At 39.7% G+C, this 21,096-nt stretch overlaps 1 protein-coding gene across 1 annotated transcript in view; it reads right to left on the reverse strand.

The window, feature by feature from the left end:
* Positions 1-21,096, reverse strand: part of tusc3 (tumor suppressor candidate 3) — a 90,241-nt gene that overhangs the window by 50,524 nt on the left and 18,621 nt on the right. Inside the window, exon 2 of the mRNA XM_042394432.1 lies at positions 4,501-4,670. Within this exon, the coding sequence (XP_042250366.1) occupies positions 4,501-4,670 (170 nt within the window). The remainder of the gene's footprint in view (positions 1-4,500; positions 4,671-21,096) is intronic.

The raw sequence follows: 21,096 nt of genomic DNA on the forward strand, positions 1-21,096 counted from the left end.
CGTCAGGAGGATTCAGCTCACCTGGACTGACCAGCTTCCATATAAGCTGGAGGCAGTCCAGTCATTTGCCCTCTCTCCCCTCTACCTTCCACTATGTTGATTTTGGTTGTGTTTAGTTTCATTTATCTTTAAGTAATGTACAATAAATGTATTTTTAGTTATAACTCATGTGTGGTCTCCCCTCCTTTGTCCAGCCTTGAGCCGGGTTGTGACACTACAGACACTATAATGTTTTGTAAATAAAGTTTTCAGATTTGGGATTTTATTTGTTTAATTTCCAGATACACTTTCAACATACATGAATATACACCATCATTTTATTGGGGACCCACACAAATGACCACCTGTGGGTCCCGTACATTGAAAACCTATCAACATCACTGTGAGAGTCCATGTTATTTATTTATTTATTGTTGGTTTGTTTGTTTCACTGATGGGGGTTGGTGGAGTTTTTCTTTAATTAAGAAATTCCATCAAATCATCATTGCAAAAAACAATAAATACATTTTAAAAAATTGCAGTGAGAAAGTTAAGATTGCTTGTGTGTTTGTCATTCAGCATAATACACTTTAATAATACATACCTCAGTGAGCAGTGAAGTAACTCATGTTATCTGAACACTATCTGATTATTAAAAAGGACAAAAAAAAGTGTAACATTTAATTATTAATTTTCAAACCTAAGTTATACATGAAGATTCTTGCTGCAGGCAAACACATTTTGCTTTCGAGCACTTTCCTTTATCTATTAATCTGCATTTAATACAGCAATACTTTTTACTTTTGATTTCCAAGTGTGTGTTCCCCAAACACAACCAGTGTAAACGATGTAATCCTCACTTTCAGTATGTTAATTTTTTCTGTGTGTCTCATCTTATCTGTGTAACTATGACAACTGATCATTTAATTATAGTAGCAGTCTCCATATCTGTCTCACCAAGGCATCATAAATTAACCAGCACAACAAGGTAGGGACATTCATTATTTAAAAATTATAAATACTTTTTTAAATCATTTATTTTTTAAAGTCTGGTAACAAAATCCCTACACACTGCTGTCTTTCAGTATGACATTTTACATTTATATTCCTACATAAATTACATTCAGTGTTTTAAGTATGTATTGTTATAGGTATACTGTAAGCAGCTGTGTTTCTTGTCTGCCTGAGCCACATTCTCTAAAAATGAAAGTACAATGTCACTGCTAAGGTGAATAAGAAAAAAAGGAATAAAAGGTTGTCTTTGCCGATATTTACTTTTGTCACATTTCCAGTGAGAAAGCAATACTTAGTTGAAAGCCTGTTAGACTGTGTATGTAAGTATGGAACTGGGACAAAGCTTAAGAGTGATGTGGGAGTGAGGACCCCGGTGATTAGCCATCTTTTTCACTGCCTTAATGCAGATGCTCAGGTCACCATCTGACATCCATCTCCTACTCTTAATCTCTCTCTTGTTGTTCTCACATAGATGTGATGCTATCGTTTATGTTAAGAGAACACCTTTGGGAAAGAAAAGGCAGAAAGAGAAAGACAGAGAGAAACAAAAAGACAAATAAACAAACAAAGACAGAAAGAACCAGACCTAGGGGAAAAATAAGGAAAGGAAAAGGGTCTACAGGTGTCAAGGGTCAGCCCCACATAAAATTATGAGTGGGTTTGTGTGTGTGTGAGTAAAATTGTAAATCTTGTACAACCTTCTGTGGCAATATCGCACTTAATTATGGTCATGCCAATTAAGGCGGATTTGAATTTGAGAGCATAGCTATGAAGGAGACATAGAAATACATTATGTTTGTGTGTGTGTTGTGTTACAACTGTGAAAATAACATGTGTCTGTTCTACCTGTTTGCACTGAAAAGATTTTTCATGAGGAGGAAAAAAAAGAAAGAGACATGAACAGAGATACAGAGAGCGAGAGAGAGGGAGAGGATGCGAAGAGGTGCTGACATGAGTGATGAATAAGTTATCTAATCAAGTAACTGATGAAGTAGAGGAATGGCTGATTAGAAGGTCAATGCTGATTTCATCAACTAACTGGACTTCCCCAAGGACATCAGAACATGGGTCAACAGTCTAGTTTATACTAAACATAAAAAGGTGCTAGCCAGGTTTACAACTTGAAGCAATCATGGATTACTCTAAACTAGAACATCAAGAGCCAGTTTTTAATAGCCTGGACTGCAGAACATACTGTATACCATGCATTCCAAGGGGATGAATTTCAGTGAAGCAACTTGACATGTTCATACCTAAAAAAATGAAAAATCACAAGCCTGGTTTCCACATTAGTCTATTTCTTGATATGGGTCTCAAACCTGGGTTCACCAAATAATAATACTTTTCAGAAAGAGAGAGTGATTTGTTGTGGGATGCCACAATTTTCAGTTATTCCCAAATACCAGAGTAGCCACTGGTATACAAAGAAGTAAATACGAATGCAAAAAAATGTATAGATAAATTTATTGACAAAGTAATCAAAGCAAGAAAGAAAAATAAAACCAAATCAAATTCACAGGACCCTGAATAAACCTCTATGTGTAGGTGCTGTATGCCAGTGGTTCCCAAAGTGGGTGCCGTGAGGATGGGACAAGGGTGCTGCGAGATTATATCACTGTTCATCTATTGTGCATTTTTAAAAACGTTTCACCACATTTACATTAACACCATTTTATGTAATGTTTTCAAATACAGTAAAACAGAATAAATAAGCAAAAAATATCAAAAATCACCATATTAAAAACTGTTTAATATGCAGGTAGTCGCAGCTGACATGACAACTCCCTGCTGCTGGATGTCATAGTAACACAACACGCTTTCTGGCTCGGGAAAGCTTTGGAGGAGCTCAGCAGTCAAAAAAGGAAGTGAGCGTCAGAGCAGCGATACAAAGATTTGAGACGGTAAATAGTGCAAAGGAATGCTGAAACATCTCAGCTCTCAACACAGAGACAAGTGAATCTGAGCCAACCGACAAAGCTACTCTGCTAACAGCTTAACAGACAGGGTTTGGCTGTTTGTGGAAGACGGATATCTGTCATTGTCTGTGCGTTCACTGCGGTGTTACACGTGTGGCTCTCTGATCGCTGGTATATGTAAATATAAAACAAGACCAGAGACGTCCTGTCAGTGGAGTCAGACCTGCAGGTTGTTCTCTGTCCCTACATCAACAGCTCACATGTCCCATTAACATGTTTGCAGCTTTTTTGTTTGTTTTGTTTGTTTGTTTTTCCTTATACATCTTAAATATAAACTCATTTTAATTGAGGAAAATTAAAGAAATACATTTAACATATTTAACAGTATCCATTGACTGAGAATGAGCCTATATTATTATTAACTTCATAATGATATAATGTAGCCTAACATAATATGAAATTGTTCAAACCAGGTGGTTTTTCATCAGGTTGCAATGACAAAAAAATTAGACGGTGTCGTCGTCTAAAAAAGTTTGGAAACCACTAGTGTATACAAACAGCAGGTTCTGTCTTAAGTCACAATTGTAAGCCACAGAGGTTATCCAGCATTATCATCAATCTATAGGACAAAGCCTACATTCAACCATGAATACTCTAACAAATTTGTTTGTACTCATTGTTTACGACCACTCATTGTGCTGCATTTTCAGTTGTGTCTTACTTATTTCATTTTTGCTTCAACATGCGGTCCCAGTTAGATCAGAGACAGAGCAAAGTAGTCATCTTGCAATAAAGACACGAGGATCCTGGGATACTCACGAAACACCCATAACATATGAGCATAAGTTGACAATTGACCTCACTCCAGAGTAGCTTTCAGAACCACGGACAGCTCCAGAGTTCTAGTATATGCTGTGTGGAGAGCTGTCCATGGTGCTGAAATCCTGGGATCATCTAGGAGTTTGAATTGATTTGATTGAGATAGAAATTAATTTAAATACCCAAACTAAACCTTAAAATGAATTTGCTAATCTTTTATTAGAATTTTTAGGTGCCATGTTGCAGAAGACTCTGCTGCAAACATGATGTACGTCTGTTTTTGTAAAATGTAAAAATTCAAAGTTTGCTATTGTCCAATGCATTACATGCTTTCAGTGCAGAAGTGGGTAAGTAGGTCTTGTTGACCTTGCTCTGTGGAATTTATTCATTCACCTCTGGTAGTACAGCTGGCTGGAGTCCCTTTCATCCAAATGTCAACATGACCCACAAGTTCTTCTTATATCATACTGTTTTCTGTGTTTTCCAAGGTGCAAGTCTATATGTATATGTGGAAGGAGGGTACGTGAAATATCAAATGAATTCTGGGACATTTATGTGTGTGTGTGTGTGTGTGTGTGTGACTTGAGAGCTCACAGACTCTTCCACTGTAGGTGGAACTTCAGTGAACTGAGTACACTTGCAGGAGGACATGATTCATCTCAGGCAAAAGAGAGAAGGATGGATGAATGGCTGTTACTACAAGAGGCATACCGGATTGTGGATTATCGTAGGTGCACCAGTCTTGAGTGTTTCTCTGTGTACGTATACATACCTACAGACAGAACACTGCCTTTGAGGCTGCAGAGCTGTGAACATGACGATGACAGAGTAGTTCCTGGGTGGAGCCTTGACGAAGCGACGGAACTTGTCCCCATTCATCCGGACGACCGAACGCCGAGAGGACCACTCCATCATCTGGTCGACCTTCTCTGACAGCAGGTTCTGGACACACAGACAAGGAGAAGGGCAGAGAGTGAAACACATTCCATTACGACTTTCAGATTCAAGCAGGATAATTATTCCTGCGAGTCCAACAATGTTAAGAAATGGCAAATGTTTTCAAACATTAAAAACACTGAATTTTACGGAACAAATGCATGTACCATAAAGTAAAAAAAAAAACATGAAGTATACAGAAGTTGCAAAGACATTCTGGTACATTTTAATAACATTTCCCATTTGTACTCTCTTCTGTTCTTCCCCACAGATATCAAACTCCTTGACTTTTCTTGCCTTAAAACAGACAACATCTCTAAAATCTGATGACATTCTAAAAATCCCTTCACCTGCCAGAAGCCTTAGTGTATATACTGGCTGCTTTGAAAGTCCAAGGCTTATACATGGCAAGGTGTTGCTGGATGCGAGTTCCAAGATCTAAATTTTGACTCTTGGCCTGTACAGACTGATGGTATGCAAACAAAGAATATGGAATACAACAAACCTGGTGATAATTTCCAGAAAAGGAGCTCTGACTTGGCAGTCTAACTGTGTGTATGTGTATGTATTCACAGAAAAGCCACATTTCTTGGGTATTTCTTTCTTGTTGTGTTTGTGTGTGAACTGTAGGAGTCTGCTGTTGATTAAATCTGGTCCGGCAAACAGTACAGCAAAAAAAATCTGTTCGGGAAGCATTTTTCACTTTACACCGTAAAGCATTTCTCTGTGAATTAGACTGTGCTGAATCTGTGCTGAAGGTTTGTCATGCATTTTTCATCCAAGATGTTTGTCCCCATCTCAGCATCTTTCCAAGTTTAACACATACAGAAACACTGATAAAAATGTCTTCCCTTTCTTAACCCATTTCCTTAAGCAACAAACTTACTGTTAATGGGAATGTGTAATAGAGGGTATATCTTGTTTATTTTTATGACTCAAAGAGCATTGCAGTCTGATATTCATTTAATGCTCTGGCTTGATTAAACCAGTCTCCTCATAGTTCACTATTAGCAGTAATACAATTAACCCCGATATAATAACTCCGTTCTAAGCAGCTCCGAAAAGCTCAAATTAATGGTTTGTGGTTGTACTCTTTTAAGAAACACGCCTGTTCTTCACAGTCCACAATCCATTTACACCAGTTTCAAAGGGTGACGCATGATGATGACATCTTTGGCCACTCTTGTTCCCTCTTCATCTTTCTACTTTCCCAGCAGTTCACTAGTATTGGATCAAGTAGATGGTAGCTAAATAATTTAGTACTGCTCCTCACTCCTACCGCTAATCGGGCACAAACTCTCTCTCATTCTCTAAATCACACACACACACACACAAACACACACAAACACACACAACACACACACACACACACACACACACACACACACACACACACACACACACACACACACACACACACACAAATACACACATATCAGGTCATAGGCTTGGCTGCAGACAGTCGAGAGCTGGAGACTAAATCTCTCAAATCAGTTTCCTGGAGACAAGCTCGACAAAGACAAACAAAAAACAAGAGTGGGACACAGAGGGAGGAAAAAAAAGACAACCAGTAGCATGACATGTGTTTCTGCTGTAGTTCTTGTTCACTTTAGACAACACACACTCCTGTGCTAATGGGCCATGTATAATGAGGGAGGAGATTCACTAAGAAACACAGCACAAATGGGATACAACACATCAATACAAACACATATACATACACACAGGAGGAAGTACAAAGTCCTTTCTGTACACATTTGCTTTTTGTTGTATGTAATTTATCTACCAAGTTATGGCCTATGTGCATTCAGCTCGAAAAAAGGAAATTCCTGGATGCCAATCATACCGGCAATAATGATGCACTGCCGTACTCATGTTCTGCACACACAAACGCACACAACCAACTGTGTTGAATCCATACAGAAGCAATACTTGTGAGGGAAGTATGAGACGATAAAGGTGCTGAAAAACAAAGGAGAGCAGGGCAGCTGGCAAAAGTATGTAAGTGTGTATTGTAAGCTAACATTGCAGACTTTTATTTTATTACTATTATTATCATTATTTAGTTTTGGCATTTTATTACCCTATTTTATAAGTATGATGGAATCTTTTACTGACTAGTCAAGTATCATCATCAACATTAAAAATATGTGTTAAAACTAAAATATTTGTGTATGCTTTGTCTAAAAAAAAAAGCCCTTTTGTCTCCAAATGAATGAGGATCCACTTGTGCAGTCAAAGGAGAATTAAGAGAATTAAGCTATGGTGGTTGGTATGCAAACTTGAACCAGTTAGAATTGATTCGTGAGTGCGATAGCATCAACAGCAAATTAACACAGCAAACAAAAGCAGATCAGAGAATGGGAAAACTTCTTATTATCTGACCTTATAAAACCGAGGGAATTAGAAATAAAAGACCCGTCTTTAATAACAATATTCCATCTCAAATAAAGGCCTGATAATACTCTCTAGATGAGGTAAATATGGCCACTATTTGAGAATTAACTGTAATCATTATTGCCTTTATTAACGCAAAATGATAACTGTAAATTACTAGTTAAACTAGTTAAAACACTACCGAGGAGTAATTCATGCACAAAACTATTTAAATACCTTATGTTAGACCTTCAAGTGACTCCTACACATCAGTGTGATCTCTCCCTACTTTACCTGACCTACACACACAAATATATTCAACACATAAGCACTCCAAACAGCCTAAGACCATTAAAAACATTTATTTTCTACCCCACTGAGCACAGAGGGCACTGAAATGAATCACATCTAAAGGGTGCATTTGCGCATGTGTGTGTATGTACTTGTGTGTGTGAGTAAGACGCACAAATTGTCTGCAGATATCCTGCTTTATCCGTCTGATTTTGTGTTACTCAGTCTATGAATGTCATAACCACTCTCTCTCCCTCACACACACACACACACACACACATTATAGGTCACAGGGTGGACGGCAGACTTTATGGGTAGCACTGAACTGTGGACTAAATTTCTCTCTAATTCCCCTTTTCCTCTTTTCATCTCATTCTCTTCTATCATTACGTCCATTTTTCTACTTAATCTTCAATTCTCTTTTCTCCTGTTTTTCTTTACTTTTTCATTTTCCTATAATCTTCTTAGTAACTCCCACTCGTTTCCTCATTTCTTGTGATGCAAAGTCACTACTGTGACTTCAGAAGCGGATATCATGGCTAAATAAAGAATAAAAAGGCTAAATAAATAAAATCACTTAAAAAGAAAAATGATCTCTCTCTAGCAGAGCATCCACAGACCAAGAGGAGATTAAAAAAAAAAAAAAAGGTTGGAGAACTGAAAGAAAAATAGCACTCGGATGGGGAGGAAAAGAAAAAAAATAGAAACTGAGAGGGAGAATTGAAACAAGCGGAGTGAGGAAAGGAAATGATGAAAGCGGAGGAAAATAAGAGACAGGGAGAAGGATGACACATAGAGTGTGAGGCCGGACTGACCACACAGTAAGAGGTTATGGGTGGCATGACTGAAGACGGTTAGTTTATCAGCCAGCCGGTTCTTCAATCATATGGTCACTCTACCAGCCAGCTCAAATATCACCAGACAAATGATCAGACACTCAGATGAACAGTCAGTCAGTTCATTTGTTATTTAGTCAGCAGATTGGCTAATAAGCAAATCGGTAAGTTGAAATTCAAACAGTAATAACTTATGGTGTGCAAAGAAAATGCAAATGTACCGTATACCCAAGATTGACATCAACACACTTGGGAAGGACAGGAAGACCCCTTAAAATGAAGGGACCTCATCAGGGGGCATCACGTCTGAGCTGGTCAAATCACCTTGACCTATCAGTTCAAACTGTGTGGTCTACACTTTAGAGAAGCAAACACTGTTACGGCTGAACTCTGTCATTTATTTCCCTCTCCTAAGCAATCTGACAAACAGGACGTACTGAGGATGTTGTTTTATGATGAGGTGGTCACCGTCATGTGTTCCGCCCAGTGATGAGGGCATAACGAGGGGAGGTTCACACTGTCCCCCCCAGCCGTGAGGATGTTTGTAACGATTAACTGTGACATGAAATGCTTAGAAATCTCTGTATGCTACGTATTTATGGGGCGATGCTTATTTTAACAAGTGCTCTACAGTGCCATTAGTGTTGAAAACCCCCACAGGGTACCTTTAAGTGCCTTGTAGTCACTGGATAGGGCCAGCCTACATTTCCCCAGCCAGTCAGGGGTTTGATCTGTGAACCTTCCAACATGAAAAGCTAAGAGCATTTGTTCAATCCACAATCCCTTGCTCTGAGCGGTCTAAACAGAGGTCTATTGTAAAGTGAATGGGTTTCGGCTTTGGCCATCAGACTCCAATACAGTTTCCTCCAATTCTCCCATTGAAAGGGGGATTACTGGAAATTGGCTTCGTATAACAAGGCACAAAGACTCATCTCTCTCCCTCTCTCTCTCACTCCTCCTCCCCTACGCGCACACACACACACACACACACACAAAGAAGTTATTTGTAAGCAAAAACCAACAAAAAACGTATCGCAAGTCAATTCTGGTAATCATAGTGTGCTTATGATGACTTGTGGACTTTCTGTGTTGAGTAAAACTCAAAATACTTACACACACAGACACAAACATACACACACACACACACACACAAAGGGATACCAGGAGGTCAGAAGAAATTAGGAGGGAAGAAAAGATCACCATTACTCAGAGGTTTATTTATTTATTTGTAGAAACGGGAAGAGAGCGAATCAATGAAAAGGAAAGAAAAATAAGCAGAGGAAGAGAGGAAATATATGAATGTTCCTCCCTCGCTAACAATCACAACACAAACCTGCTATTTGCCTCAGTTTGTTTGTCCTCTAGCAGACCAGACCACACACACACACACACAAACACACGACATCGGAGGCAATAAGCGAAGTCCTGAGAACAGAAGGACGGAGGGAAAGAGGAAGCAGTTGATCAAGTGAGATGTAAACACACACACACCAACTCAACATTGTGATAGCGTGTCTGTCTATGTGAGTCAGTTTGTCTGTCAGCGTTATTGTCTTCCATCTCTCATCTCCACTAAATCAAACCAATATGCTTTCATATTGCCAGCTCCGCATTTGTCAGCCCATAATCTGTGATTCCCAGAAATACCATGACTTGTCAGTGAAGGGGTTGGGGGGGTGGGGATTTGTCAGCTTATCTGCCTAATAACAATTATTTGAAATAAAATGCATCCCCCCCCCACCCGCCTTTGTCTACGTCTTACCGTCCGTCACCCTCTGGTGATTTTATTTTATTTTATATCTTTCTCCCCATTAGTGCCAGCAGTTGTGTCTCTCTGTGATGCTTATAGAATATAATAAGATTTGTATTTTTTCCCCTACAGATTACAGCTTCTCTTTAAACCTTCCAAGCACATGTTGTGACATTTTAAAGCTGGAGTTCTTTTACATATAAATGAACGTCCATTACATTCAGGCCCTCGCCGAACAAGTTCACACAATGCTGATAAGGCCTATCCCCACCAGGTAAATCTCTCTGTATTTCACTGGATATCAGAGTTTTTAATCCGGTGTCTGTGGAGACATTCCCGTACTGGCGCGCCGGTAGTGCTGCGTTTTACGTCAACCAGCAATGACTGGTTTGCCAAAGCTGAAGGGTGCCCACGGAGCATGCAAGCCAGAGACTTCTGTCGGCCAAGCCAGCTAATTCCTGTTTAGCCTCCACTAACTTGAGGGATAAATAACTTTACAAATGTTATCGGACCAAATGGATCAAATTCTGACATTCAGAGTCATTTCGTAGGGGTTGTGATGCTCAAAACAATTTATCCAACATTTTAAAGCCACAACAGTACCGACGGGGACCGGCTCACGCATGTAGAGCCACAGTTACATCCAGGTAATTACTACTTACTCTCACTGCCAGAAGGGGCAGACAAAAGTTCCACATGGCAGGTTTAAATCTTCTGTCATTTCCTTTCTCTGCCGCGCCTGGAAAAGTCTTTTGTGTTTGTTGGTTTAGGGTGTCTGCAAGTTTCATCAAGTGAACTTTTTCAGATGATTTAAATGCAACTTAGGAGGAGATATGAGACTAATTTTGAAGCTTCAGCGAAATGTGAAAAATAATAAAACAATATGCATTAGGTCTGGGTGGCTAGGTTGAATTCTCTTTGGAAGAACACCAAATTATAACACAACTGAATTAAGACCACAAACTAAATTAAGGTTTTTTTAATATAAACTGTTTTAACAGAAAATTGCAGCTTTTTTAAAATCTATTTATCTATTTATTTCTGGGATTGTTTCCAGTTGTCTCTGAACTTGCCCAGTTCAGTTTTCATTGGTTATTTATATCTGCACAGTTTATGAGAGGAGGAAAGAGAGAGAATTACTCATTCACCTTCTCCAGCCCCGCTTTGTCTGTTCAAACATATGGGAGAATATTAAACAATACACTATATGGTGTGAGAAGCCAAACTACAGCTGGTCCAGTCATGTGAACCATCAATACACCGGGTCCATGAGTAATGTAGTTACTATACATTTTTTTTCAGTCACAGAATAGGAGCAGCGTGCCGAGGCTGAACTGTTTAGTCAGTCTGCTTGACCTCTCCTCACCCCTTCTTTCTTTCCCCTTTATTTTTCTTTACCTTGTCTTTGCGGGGATCATTTTTCTGGGGAGAGCACATACTCCAATTGAGTTTATGGGGCATCAGTGCAGTTTGATTTTGTTATAAAGGCATCCCAATAAAAAACTAGGGATGGACACAAAGGGCAAGCGGCCAATCCTACTGTAAAAACAACAGGGGAAACGCAAGCACTCGAGGAGCATATGGTCACTATACTGCTCCCCACAATAAAGCAAAGATATGGAGGGGGAGGAGAATAAAGTAAATGAAAAAAGGAGGAAATGAGGGGATAAGGAAGGATGAAGAAAGGAGGAAAACGATTTGGGCAAGTAAAAAGAAAGAGACAAAAAGACAGAAAGCAATAAAGTAAGAAAAGGTAAAGAAAGACAGTAGTTATAAAATAAATACCAACAATTAAGTTCTGCGGTCAGGCCGGTAGATACGAGAGGCTGAAAAGACACCAACATGCTGATTTTATGCTGGTAATACATGACTAAACCTGAATACAGCTGTAGGTTGGTGCTACAAATCAAGTCAAGAACAGAGGGAGCTGCTCCTAGTTTTTTACCAGTGGCTACTGGGCAAATACAATGTTAGAGCGTCGACCAGTCGATACCACACCGGTATTTTAAGTTGATCAATGCACAAATGTGCACAAGTCCTTATCCCTGCTGTAGTTTAAGATGATCAATGCAATACACAGTGTGCAGTGCGTCTTGCCTTGATTCTGCCTGGCACGGCTGCGTCGCATTCCCTGCTGCGACGCGGTTTTGTTCCCGTCCTCTGCACGGCTTTATACCCCACTGGGAGCATTTGAGAAGCAGAGCGTTTTGTTCCAGCAGCTCCAGAGAGAAAAGAGCCACCCCTCTCTCTACCTGGAGAAGAAGCCAGGGGACCTGGGCATGGCAGCAGCGGTGTCATATAAAATCTTGTCATTTTCCACTTCCAAGATGAACCTCTCCTCTCCTCATGGTGACAAATATCCTTGGACTGGTTGACTCCTGGCCTGGTGCCACCAGTTATAACGTAATGTTGATGTAGTGATGTGAAATATGATTGGGAGTCTGCAAAGGGCTTTTTATTTTCAAAATTGACCAGATGCTCTACGCCGTTCCTGTGTCTGACTTCCCGCCCGGTTCAAGATCTGCTACATGCAGCTGAACGTGGCTTCCGTCAAGAATAGACTAGGCGTGTATGTTTAGCGGAGAGAAGCCGCTTTTAGGGACGCTTCTGAAACGCGGTGCGGCACGTCTGGTGGGATGACAAGCATTGACTAGAGTGGCAACAATCAGCTCCAGCCGCCGCGTCACAGCTGGAACACGACGCAGATGCGCCCAGTGGGATCAAGCCATGAAGCCAAACAAACAAACAGAATGATTACCTTACTTTTTCAGTTTAATAGCCGAAAGCATGTTATAAAGAGAGCGCATGATTATCTGGCAAAATGCAAGGAAAAACAAATCTGTGTTAAATTAGTTTCCTCAAGGATTTACATTTATTGGGGGGATTTTATGTAAGCTTAAAGCAGTCAACAGCAGGTGAAAATGTGATAAAAAAAAAAAAAAAAGCGCATCACTAGATTTGAAAAAAGTAATTCAAATTCCTTGAGGGGATAGGCAGGAAAATCTCTGCATAGTGAGGAAGTAAAAGATGCTTTTTCTCTCCTCTACAGCTACATCTGTGGCCCTCGTACCTTGAACCAGGCACCTACGGGGGACTACAGTAAAGACCTCTGTAAGCCATGCAATCACTCTACTGCTGGTGCAATAGATAAACATTTACCAGATTAAATTACTGTAAAACCTGGTTGGGACATATTACAAAATATTCCTTTATGTGATATACCAATCTCAGTCCTGTACAAATGAGTTGATACATATAACTTTTCTAGTTCAGGTCAAAACTAAAACCTCAGAAGGTTATGAAGTTGTAAAACAACAAAACAAGCTTTCATGGATCTGTGTCATGATGTAAAAGAACTTAAACAAGAGCTGAAGGATACCTGAGAACAGGCAGAGGAGGCGGAGGAAGGACCACTTATGTGTGAACAAAGAAAAAAAAATCAACAATATACTGAGAAATTAGCAAGATACGGCCAACAACATAGACTTTTTAGAGAACAAATCACAACAAAACTGGATCAGGATATTTAATGTGAGGGGCGGAGCTAAGGGGGAAGATGTAGTTCAGTTTGTGAAAGGACTCCTAGCTGTCAAACTGGGAATGAGTCATAATAAACTAAAGATAACTTGAGCATACTGTTCTTTTCCTAATGCAGGAGCTCGGCCCCACTCAAACGGGGTGAATTTCCTGATTTGGGACACAAAACGGCTTGGGGGGGGAGAAAGTAAATTACGTACTACAGAAAAAAACTCTTATTTCAAACAGGATTTCGCTGCAACAGGGAAGAGAATGATCCACTCAAAAAGACCTCCAGGAAAAAATAGGTGAGATCACATGTTCTATTTCCTGCTAAACAGAGATATTTAGACAGGATCATGTTGATATCTATGAAGATGTCTATGAAGCAAGTGACAAAGATGCATGCAAGTAACCTGCAGGAGAAACTACAGAAAATGTCAATGTTACTATTATAATTACTGGTGGTGATAGTAGAGCTACTTCTTTTCTCTTTGGACCAGCTCCTCTTCCCGCCTTCCACTTTATTTAAAACGTATTTCTCCACTCTTTGTACTTTATTGTAAGAGTTCGGCTTTTTCATGCAGCGCCACATGTTTTTCTGTGGCCCAGTTCGTCTGGTTTTTAGACTGATATTTGTGTTGTTGCGTATAGTGTTCAGGCTTCGGGTAGCTGACGTCATCAGACTCGATGGGGGCTTTGGCTCCTCGGCTTCGCAGGAGATTTGGCTGCCTCGCCGACTTCCACTTTAGGTGAGGTTTCGACTGTTTTCATCACTTGCACTGTCACCGACGCTTCAGCTGCTTTCATCCATTGCATGGCAACTGACTTTTTTGGCTGCTTTTGTCTCTCCGGGAGCAAGTTCAGCTGCTTTCACCATTTACATGTTAACTGACATTTCTCCTTTCAATTTGTGCACTTCGGCTGGCACTTTTTTTTCTTTTTTTTTTTAACACTTCCACTTTGGCTACTGTTTCAACTGCTTTCTGGCTGCCGCTTCAACAACAACTTCAAGTTTTCTCCAGGAAATGTTGCCTTTACTAGTTAATCAACTAGAGGAAATTGCTGCTGCGACCAAAAACGACGCTACGAGACCTGAGAGAGTGAACCAAAGAGATAAATTTGTGGGCTGAACAGGTAAACAATGAGCTGAAACTTGCTTGTAGTATTAGTATTAGTATTATTATGAGTAGTAGTAGTATTAAAGAGTATTTTGGGTTGGGAGAGGTAGGGTATGTGGCTACTGACAAAGTAATTGAAATTTATTTTAATTCCTTGAGATGTAATCATTGTAATGGATTATAAATACTACATGCTGAAAGTATAGCCAAGTTTATACATTTCTGTCTTTAGTAAAAGAAAAGAACAAAGCAATCAAAACCAACTTTAGGGTAAAAACTTAAAAAAAACAAAAAAATATATTTGGAACTAGTGGATTCTTGTAAGAAAAGACAGAAATGGAGCCCTAGAGAAGTGTTGGTCATTCTGTTGAATCTGAAAGGAAGACTAAATGAATATGAGGGTTCCTTCATCTCTTTGACACATTTCATCTAATTCATCATAATGTAGGGGGACATGTTACCATCAAGTCTTTCCACACCCTATTATCTTTACTTGAGCTCAGTCCCCTTTTACTCTGAAGAGGGCTTGAGTTAAAAATAAATAAATAAATAAATAAATAACTTATCAACTTGCTGCTTCGGGCAAAATTATCCATGGGTGAGTAATCACAAAGATTCAAGGCTCTGCATGTTTGGGCTCAGACTTACTGCTGTGACTGTGTGTGTTCATCTGCCTGTACTTGAATGCTCGCCTTCAAAACAATGTGCTGTGTGATCAGGAGATGAAAGAGCCATATAGAGTCCAAATTTTGCATTTTGTTTGCTTAGTGATTTTAGTAACGCGGGTCAGCTGTGAGTGTTCTTAAGGTGTAATTAAGCTCTACAGACAAACCAGAATAAGAAGTACAGCTTGATCTACAGCTGCGTCCTTTTTTATTCCATCTTACATCAAATTAGAAAGAAAAAACATCCGTTTGATTAACAAATCTTAAGGACTTCAGTCAAAGGATGTCAGAGGTTATGATAGTGTGTGTGTGTAATGGTGAGCGGGTGTGTTTAAAAAGGTTTTTGAGTGATTAAAGGGTATATCATTAGCATATGACCCTGTAGAAGTGAAAAAGAGAGAAAAGAGAGACACAACAAGGAGACTAAAAAGAACAAAATAAGGACTGATGAGGAAAGAAATGCAGTAAATTTTGAGGGGAATTTAGCGCACTGACAAATTCAGAGTTCACAATGTGCCCAGTCTAACACCAGATGACTACAACATTAATATGCTATGCCATCCACTTCTATTTAATAATTAGATCCAACTCAAAAAAAAAGAGACTTGAAACTTGAGAGAACTGAAACTTGAGACAATTGAACATTATTTTTTTGTGCGAAGGCGAGTATTTCCTTATCGCTGTGGTAATTTGATGCACACTGAGAAGTTTGGCTTATTACAGTGAAAACCATTTTTGCAGCCACTAATTTTCATCAACAATCAGGTTAGTGTCGGTTTCCTCATAAGTTCCACTGTGATTGAAGTTTCTGGTGATACGAACATAATAATTCCTGCCGCTGTTTCACAATTAAAGCTTTTCACCGGTCAACTGTTGAGACTTTTTGAAGTACAGCTTTCTGTCAAAGTACGACTATAAAGATATGAACTTTTTCCCTCCCTGTGGAATGATAAAGAAAAAAAGAACCACTACAGTGAGCTCATAAGATGGAAAAGGGGACACGAACACCAAAACACTTATCACCGAGGTTGACATACACACGTTGACATGCCTGACGTGTATACATGCTGAAAATAAGTAACCAGATTTCTCCTGTAAAGCCTGCATGGTTTGCTTATTAGAATGGTATCAACACAGAAGACACTGCTTTTGTGTGTGTGTGTGTGTGTGTGTGTGCGTGTGTGTGTGTGTGTGTGTGTGTGTGTGAGTCGCAGCAAATAAATTACTTTGTATTAGTTTCAGCTTTAGGACTTTGGATGGAATTATTTTAAATACAACAAAGCATTGCTCTGACTAATTATCTCTCCTTTCATCCATCTGCTCCACTGTTACTTTCCAAGTCTGAAGTTTTTATATCATGAAATGTAAAAAGCCGATTAGAAACCCTGTTACTCGTGTACATAGCAAAAAAAAACACATTTATATGACAGGTTGGGGTCACATGGTTACTTAAGTCCATGTATATGCAATGATTGTTGCTGTGCTGTCCTATCACTGTGGTAAGAAAAAGTCTATACTGTCACACCCTCGTTTCCAGTTTCCAAGTAGAGGAGAGAACCATCTCACCCCTGTGTGACTGACCTGAATTTGCTTCTGTTGCCAACAATACTGTAGCAGCAATAATTGGTGTTAGAAAAAAAAAAAAAAAAAAAGCTCCATGATGAGAACAGAAAGGGGAGAAGCAAAGGTGGCAACTGCTGGCTTATGTGTAAAGTAAAAAGACAGAAAACGTGGAAGTGAGGGATTTGGACCTACTATAGGTCATGAAGTTGCTAGCCTGTCTGACTATCAGGTCAGTTGCCCTCCTCTGTTCTGCTTCCCAGGTGTGCTGTGTCTCACTACTGTGTGACCTTTATCTCTAAACCCTCCATTTAGTCCTCTCGCTCCTTTAACTTTATGCACCTATCCAGCATGCAGACTTTATACTCTGCCTCCTGTAATCATTTTTAATGGTCAAAGTCAGGGGTAAGCGCACAATGCATATATAAGCATATTAGAAATACAAGTGTAATTGGCCTGGTATGCTACCTCATTAGCCTTTGGAAGCTAACACTAGTAATAGTGCCTAATAACTGTGAGCTTAATGGGATCCTAATTAGCCTCATAAGCCATTCACATTTGTGCTTCTGCTTAGGTGAGCATCCAGTCTCACTAGACTTATTACACGTGGAAGAATAGCAGTCAAGAATCTCCGAAAATATCTCAAGTACACTAGGCTTATTGTGCAAAGGAAACACAAACTACCCACAAGTTACCTTAAAAAAGATATTTACCCCAGTTAACCTCTTAAACTCCACAAGGAAAAGAAAAAGTACAAGGATCAGTCCATCACTCAGAACTGAGCAGAGGATGAAACAGAATCAGAAAACACACCAAGTGATACTTTACAAGTTGTTCTACTGATTAATGAGGAATGAATAAATAGCCATATTTTGAATAGAGATTGGTGTTTCTGTTTACAGAGGCCTGAGGCTGACGTTGAACTAAGTCGAGTCTGAAAGCAGACCATCAAATAATGTAGATTATTTGACAACCTGGGCCAGGGCCCTCCGTGTGCTGGAATACTGGATGCAGTATCTGCACCAGGAGGAGAAGAACTGGACCAGCCAGGCCGAGGACAAGTTTCTGATGCAGGTCCTCCTCCGTGTACAGCCAGGCTGCGGAGCACACGGATACGGGGACAAGCTAGAGGACGACCACTGCTTTGAATCAGGACCGGAGCATCCTGCCCGCCATCCAGAGAGAGTCACACTGAGAGCAGGCTGTCAGAGCCCCTGTTTACACCTGGCATTAACATGCACCTCGGGTGATCCAATCACAAGTGGACAGCTCTAAGTACAGGTGTGAAAGCACCCAAGACTCATTGAGGACGCATTGAGATCCAATCACTCAGCTCACATTCACAGGTGGTCTGAGCCACATGCTGCCACATTCATTTAGCAGTGTAAACATGATGTGTCCTGGGTCCTAGCTCCCTCCTACCTTGTTGACATGCTCTCTGAATACACACCAGACAGACCCTTGAGATCATCAAATAAAGGTCTTCTCACCACACCTAGAATAAATAATAAATCAGCTCATGGTGCCTTCAGTCATTATGGTCCTACTCTTCCACATTTCTCTACCACATGAACTCAGATCTGTTGTGACAGTGTCTTCCTTTAAAAGCAGACTAATTTTTTTTTTTTCGCAAGCTTTTAGTTAGGTTAATGGGTAAAACTTTCTTTTTAGGAACAGTATTATTATTATTTCTTTTAACAATGATAATAATAATACCTTCTTACCCTACTCTCCTATTGTAATTCCTTCTCACCTTCTAATTTTTTTTAATGTTTTTATATATGTAACATCTTATTTTATGTTTTATCTTATTTGTTTTATATATGTAATGTTAATGTAATGTTATATGTTTTTGTCATGTATGACCTTTACTTTTTTAAGCACATTGAGTTTACGCCTGCCGAAGTGTGCTATATAAATAAATTTGACTTGATAACAGGATAAAGAAATGCATTATTTTGTTTTTCATATGAATTAAAAAAGCGTAATCCACCTCTAACCTGTTTTCCTCTTCAAAAAGAAAATAACTTGTTTTTCGCTTGTCTGTCTAAAAAACTATTTCAGAAGCTAAACGTTGCTGGATAGTTTCCTCTGTCCTGTCAAGTTGATAGTTTTTAGTTTTGCTGTGCTGCTCGACATAACGGAGGACGGCTGCTTTACTCCAAACATTATGAACCTGGAGTGTGTGTGTGTGTGTGTGTGTGTGTGTGTGTGTGTGTGTGTAACAGCTGACCTATTGGATGTGTAGAACACAGAACATTAATTAACATTAGATCCTGACCGATCCTGTCAGCGTGTTATTCAGTGAAGTTACGCTGCTGTGCCTCGTGCGTAAATGTGCACAGCGTCTCTCAATGGGGAGATCACTGCATATAACTCTATATTTGTTACACATATATGTTCCTACGCGGTGCTACAGCAAATCAATAGGACGGACATTTGATTTTCATGACGGGGCACACAATACATTGTATATTTGTCTATCTTGTTATCAAACAAGTTGAACACAGCTTTGTACGAAGGGTACATGGACCTCTGGTCCTCCCACCAGTTAAAAACTAACGAATCTGGTCTTTGCAAACGGAAATGATGTCCGTGTTTATTTGCATGTAGAGCGGGAAAGTGAAATCACAAGTGGTCACTCAAGACACATGAGGAGACACATGTTAACGGCAGGTGTAAACGGGGCCAGGGAGCAGGAGAGTTTCTGCTAAAAACTAGCGCTGAGAGCTGGGGAGTAATGAGAGCAGCTGCTCACTAACAGCTACGTGTGTTTACAGCAGAGAGCAGGAGGGAGGACAGACGTCTCACTCTGGAGGAGTTTTGTATTTCTGATATCCCCCCCAAAAAATATATTTAAAATAAATAATTAAATTAATGTCATAAATGTGCGATGATTAGTCGACTAATGGCTTGAGCTAACACCTACTTGTCGACTAGGAAAATCTTTGGTTGGGGGCAAAGATCTCACTACAGCCTTTTTTGGTTTATTAAAAAGTGCTACATAAATAAAATATACGTACTTATGTTATAGTTGTATTCATTGTATTTACATGCAAACTTAAGTCTCAAGTTTCTGGTCTGAAACAAAGTGCTAAATGAATTCAATGACTCACACAGCTGAGTTTTTCTCTTCCCCACAGAGAGAACGTATTACTAATGTCAGTATGCAAGAGAAACTGTGATTACACATATAGTTGCCTTAAGATAGAATGTTACCTCAGGTAAATATGATGCCAAAACTAGGAGTGGTGTGCAATTTGTAGGGAAAAAGCAGTGCTTTCATGAGCAATATATTTCAAAATTGGACACAAATGAGGATAATATGAAGACTGCTGCTATGCTACCGCTGCCTCGATGGATTTACAATTCCTTTTGTTAAGATTTCTGTTCAGACAGAGAAAAGATCATGTAAAGACAGAGAGAAAAGACATTGTACAACATGACATGCTGGGAACATTTTACATAATGCCCTCTAGACATGTTATCACACAATAATTTTGATGAAGCAGTTAGACCTGAATGGGCTGGCATACTGACTAAAGAGCTCATTTCAGAACGAGCCAGCAATAAAGCTACCAGAGGAAAGCTGCTGTCCACAATCTTTCTCGTTTTATTGTCTGGGAAAAAAATGCATGCATTAAAGCCCCCCCCCCCCCCCATCCAAGTAGTCTGAATGCAGCCTTACAGTGCTCTGATAACAGTAATGTAACTTCTTCTAGCCCAGCAAGCTACAGCTGTCTTACTGCCAAATACAAAGTAGTGTCAGTCTCACGAGGGAGATGGTGAGCTAGTTGCACTAATCATTTCTTGCTCTGAGCTCTGCTGGTGAGACTAATTGGCTGGTCAATAATGTGAACAGCTGGGAAGGCGAGTGACCACCAGTTGCTCAGTTGAAACAAGGGGTGCAACAATCAGCACAAATCAAGCTCCTCATTAAAGACATGATCTGTCAGCCATAGTTCAAAGAGCGTTCCCTTACCCTCCTTGTTTATTTTAGTGAAGACTACAGTTACAATCAGGGTAAGTTTACACTGCATTCCAGCAGGGGGGATGTCAAATCTGAGAAAATACTGTTTTTTTGACAGCATGGGATTCAAAACAATCTGTTAAGCTGGGGACATGGTCATGACCTATTTGGTATCAGGCATTTCATATTGTATTGGAAAAGGACAATGGATGGTGTTGATCTGGCTGTTGTATTTTAAGGCATGTTGTTTTCAAGTGTTGTCTGTACCCAGATTATTTAAAAGATTAATTAAAACAGATCTTGCCTAGATTTTAATGTCCCATGCATCCAAAAGTTGTATTTTTTCC

The sequence above is a fragment of the Thunnus maccoyii genome, chromosome 2, assembly GCF_910596095.1.
Source record: "Thunnus maccoyii chromosome 2, fThuMac1.1, whole genome shotgun sequence".
In the NCBI taxonomy this organism is placed as follows: Eukaryota; Metazoa; Chordata; class Actinopteri; order Scombriformes; family Scombridae; genus Thunnus; species Thunnus maccoyii.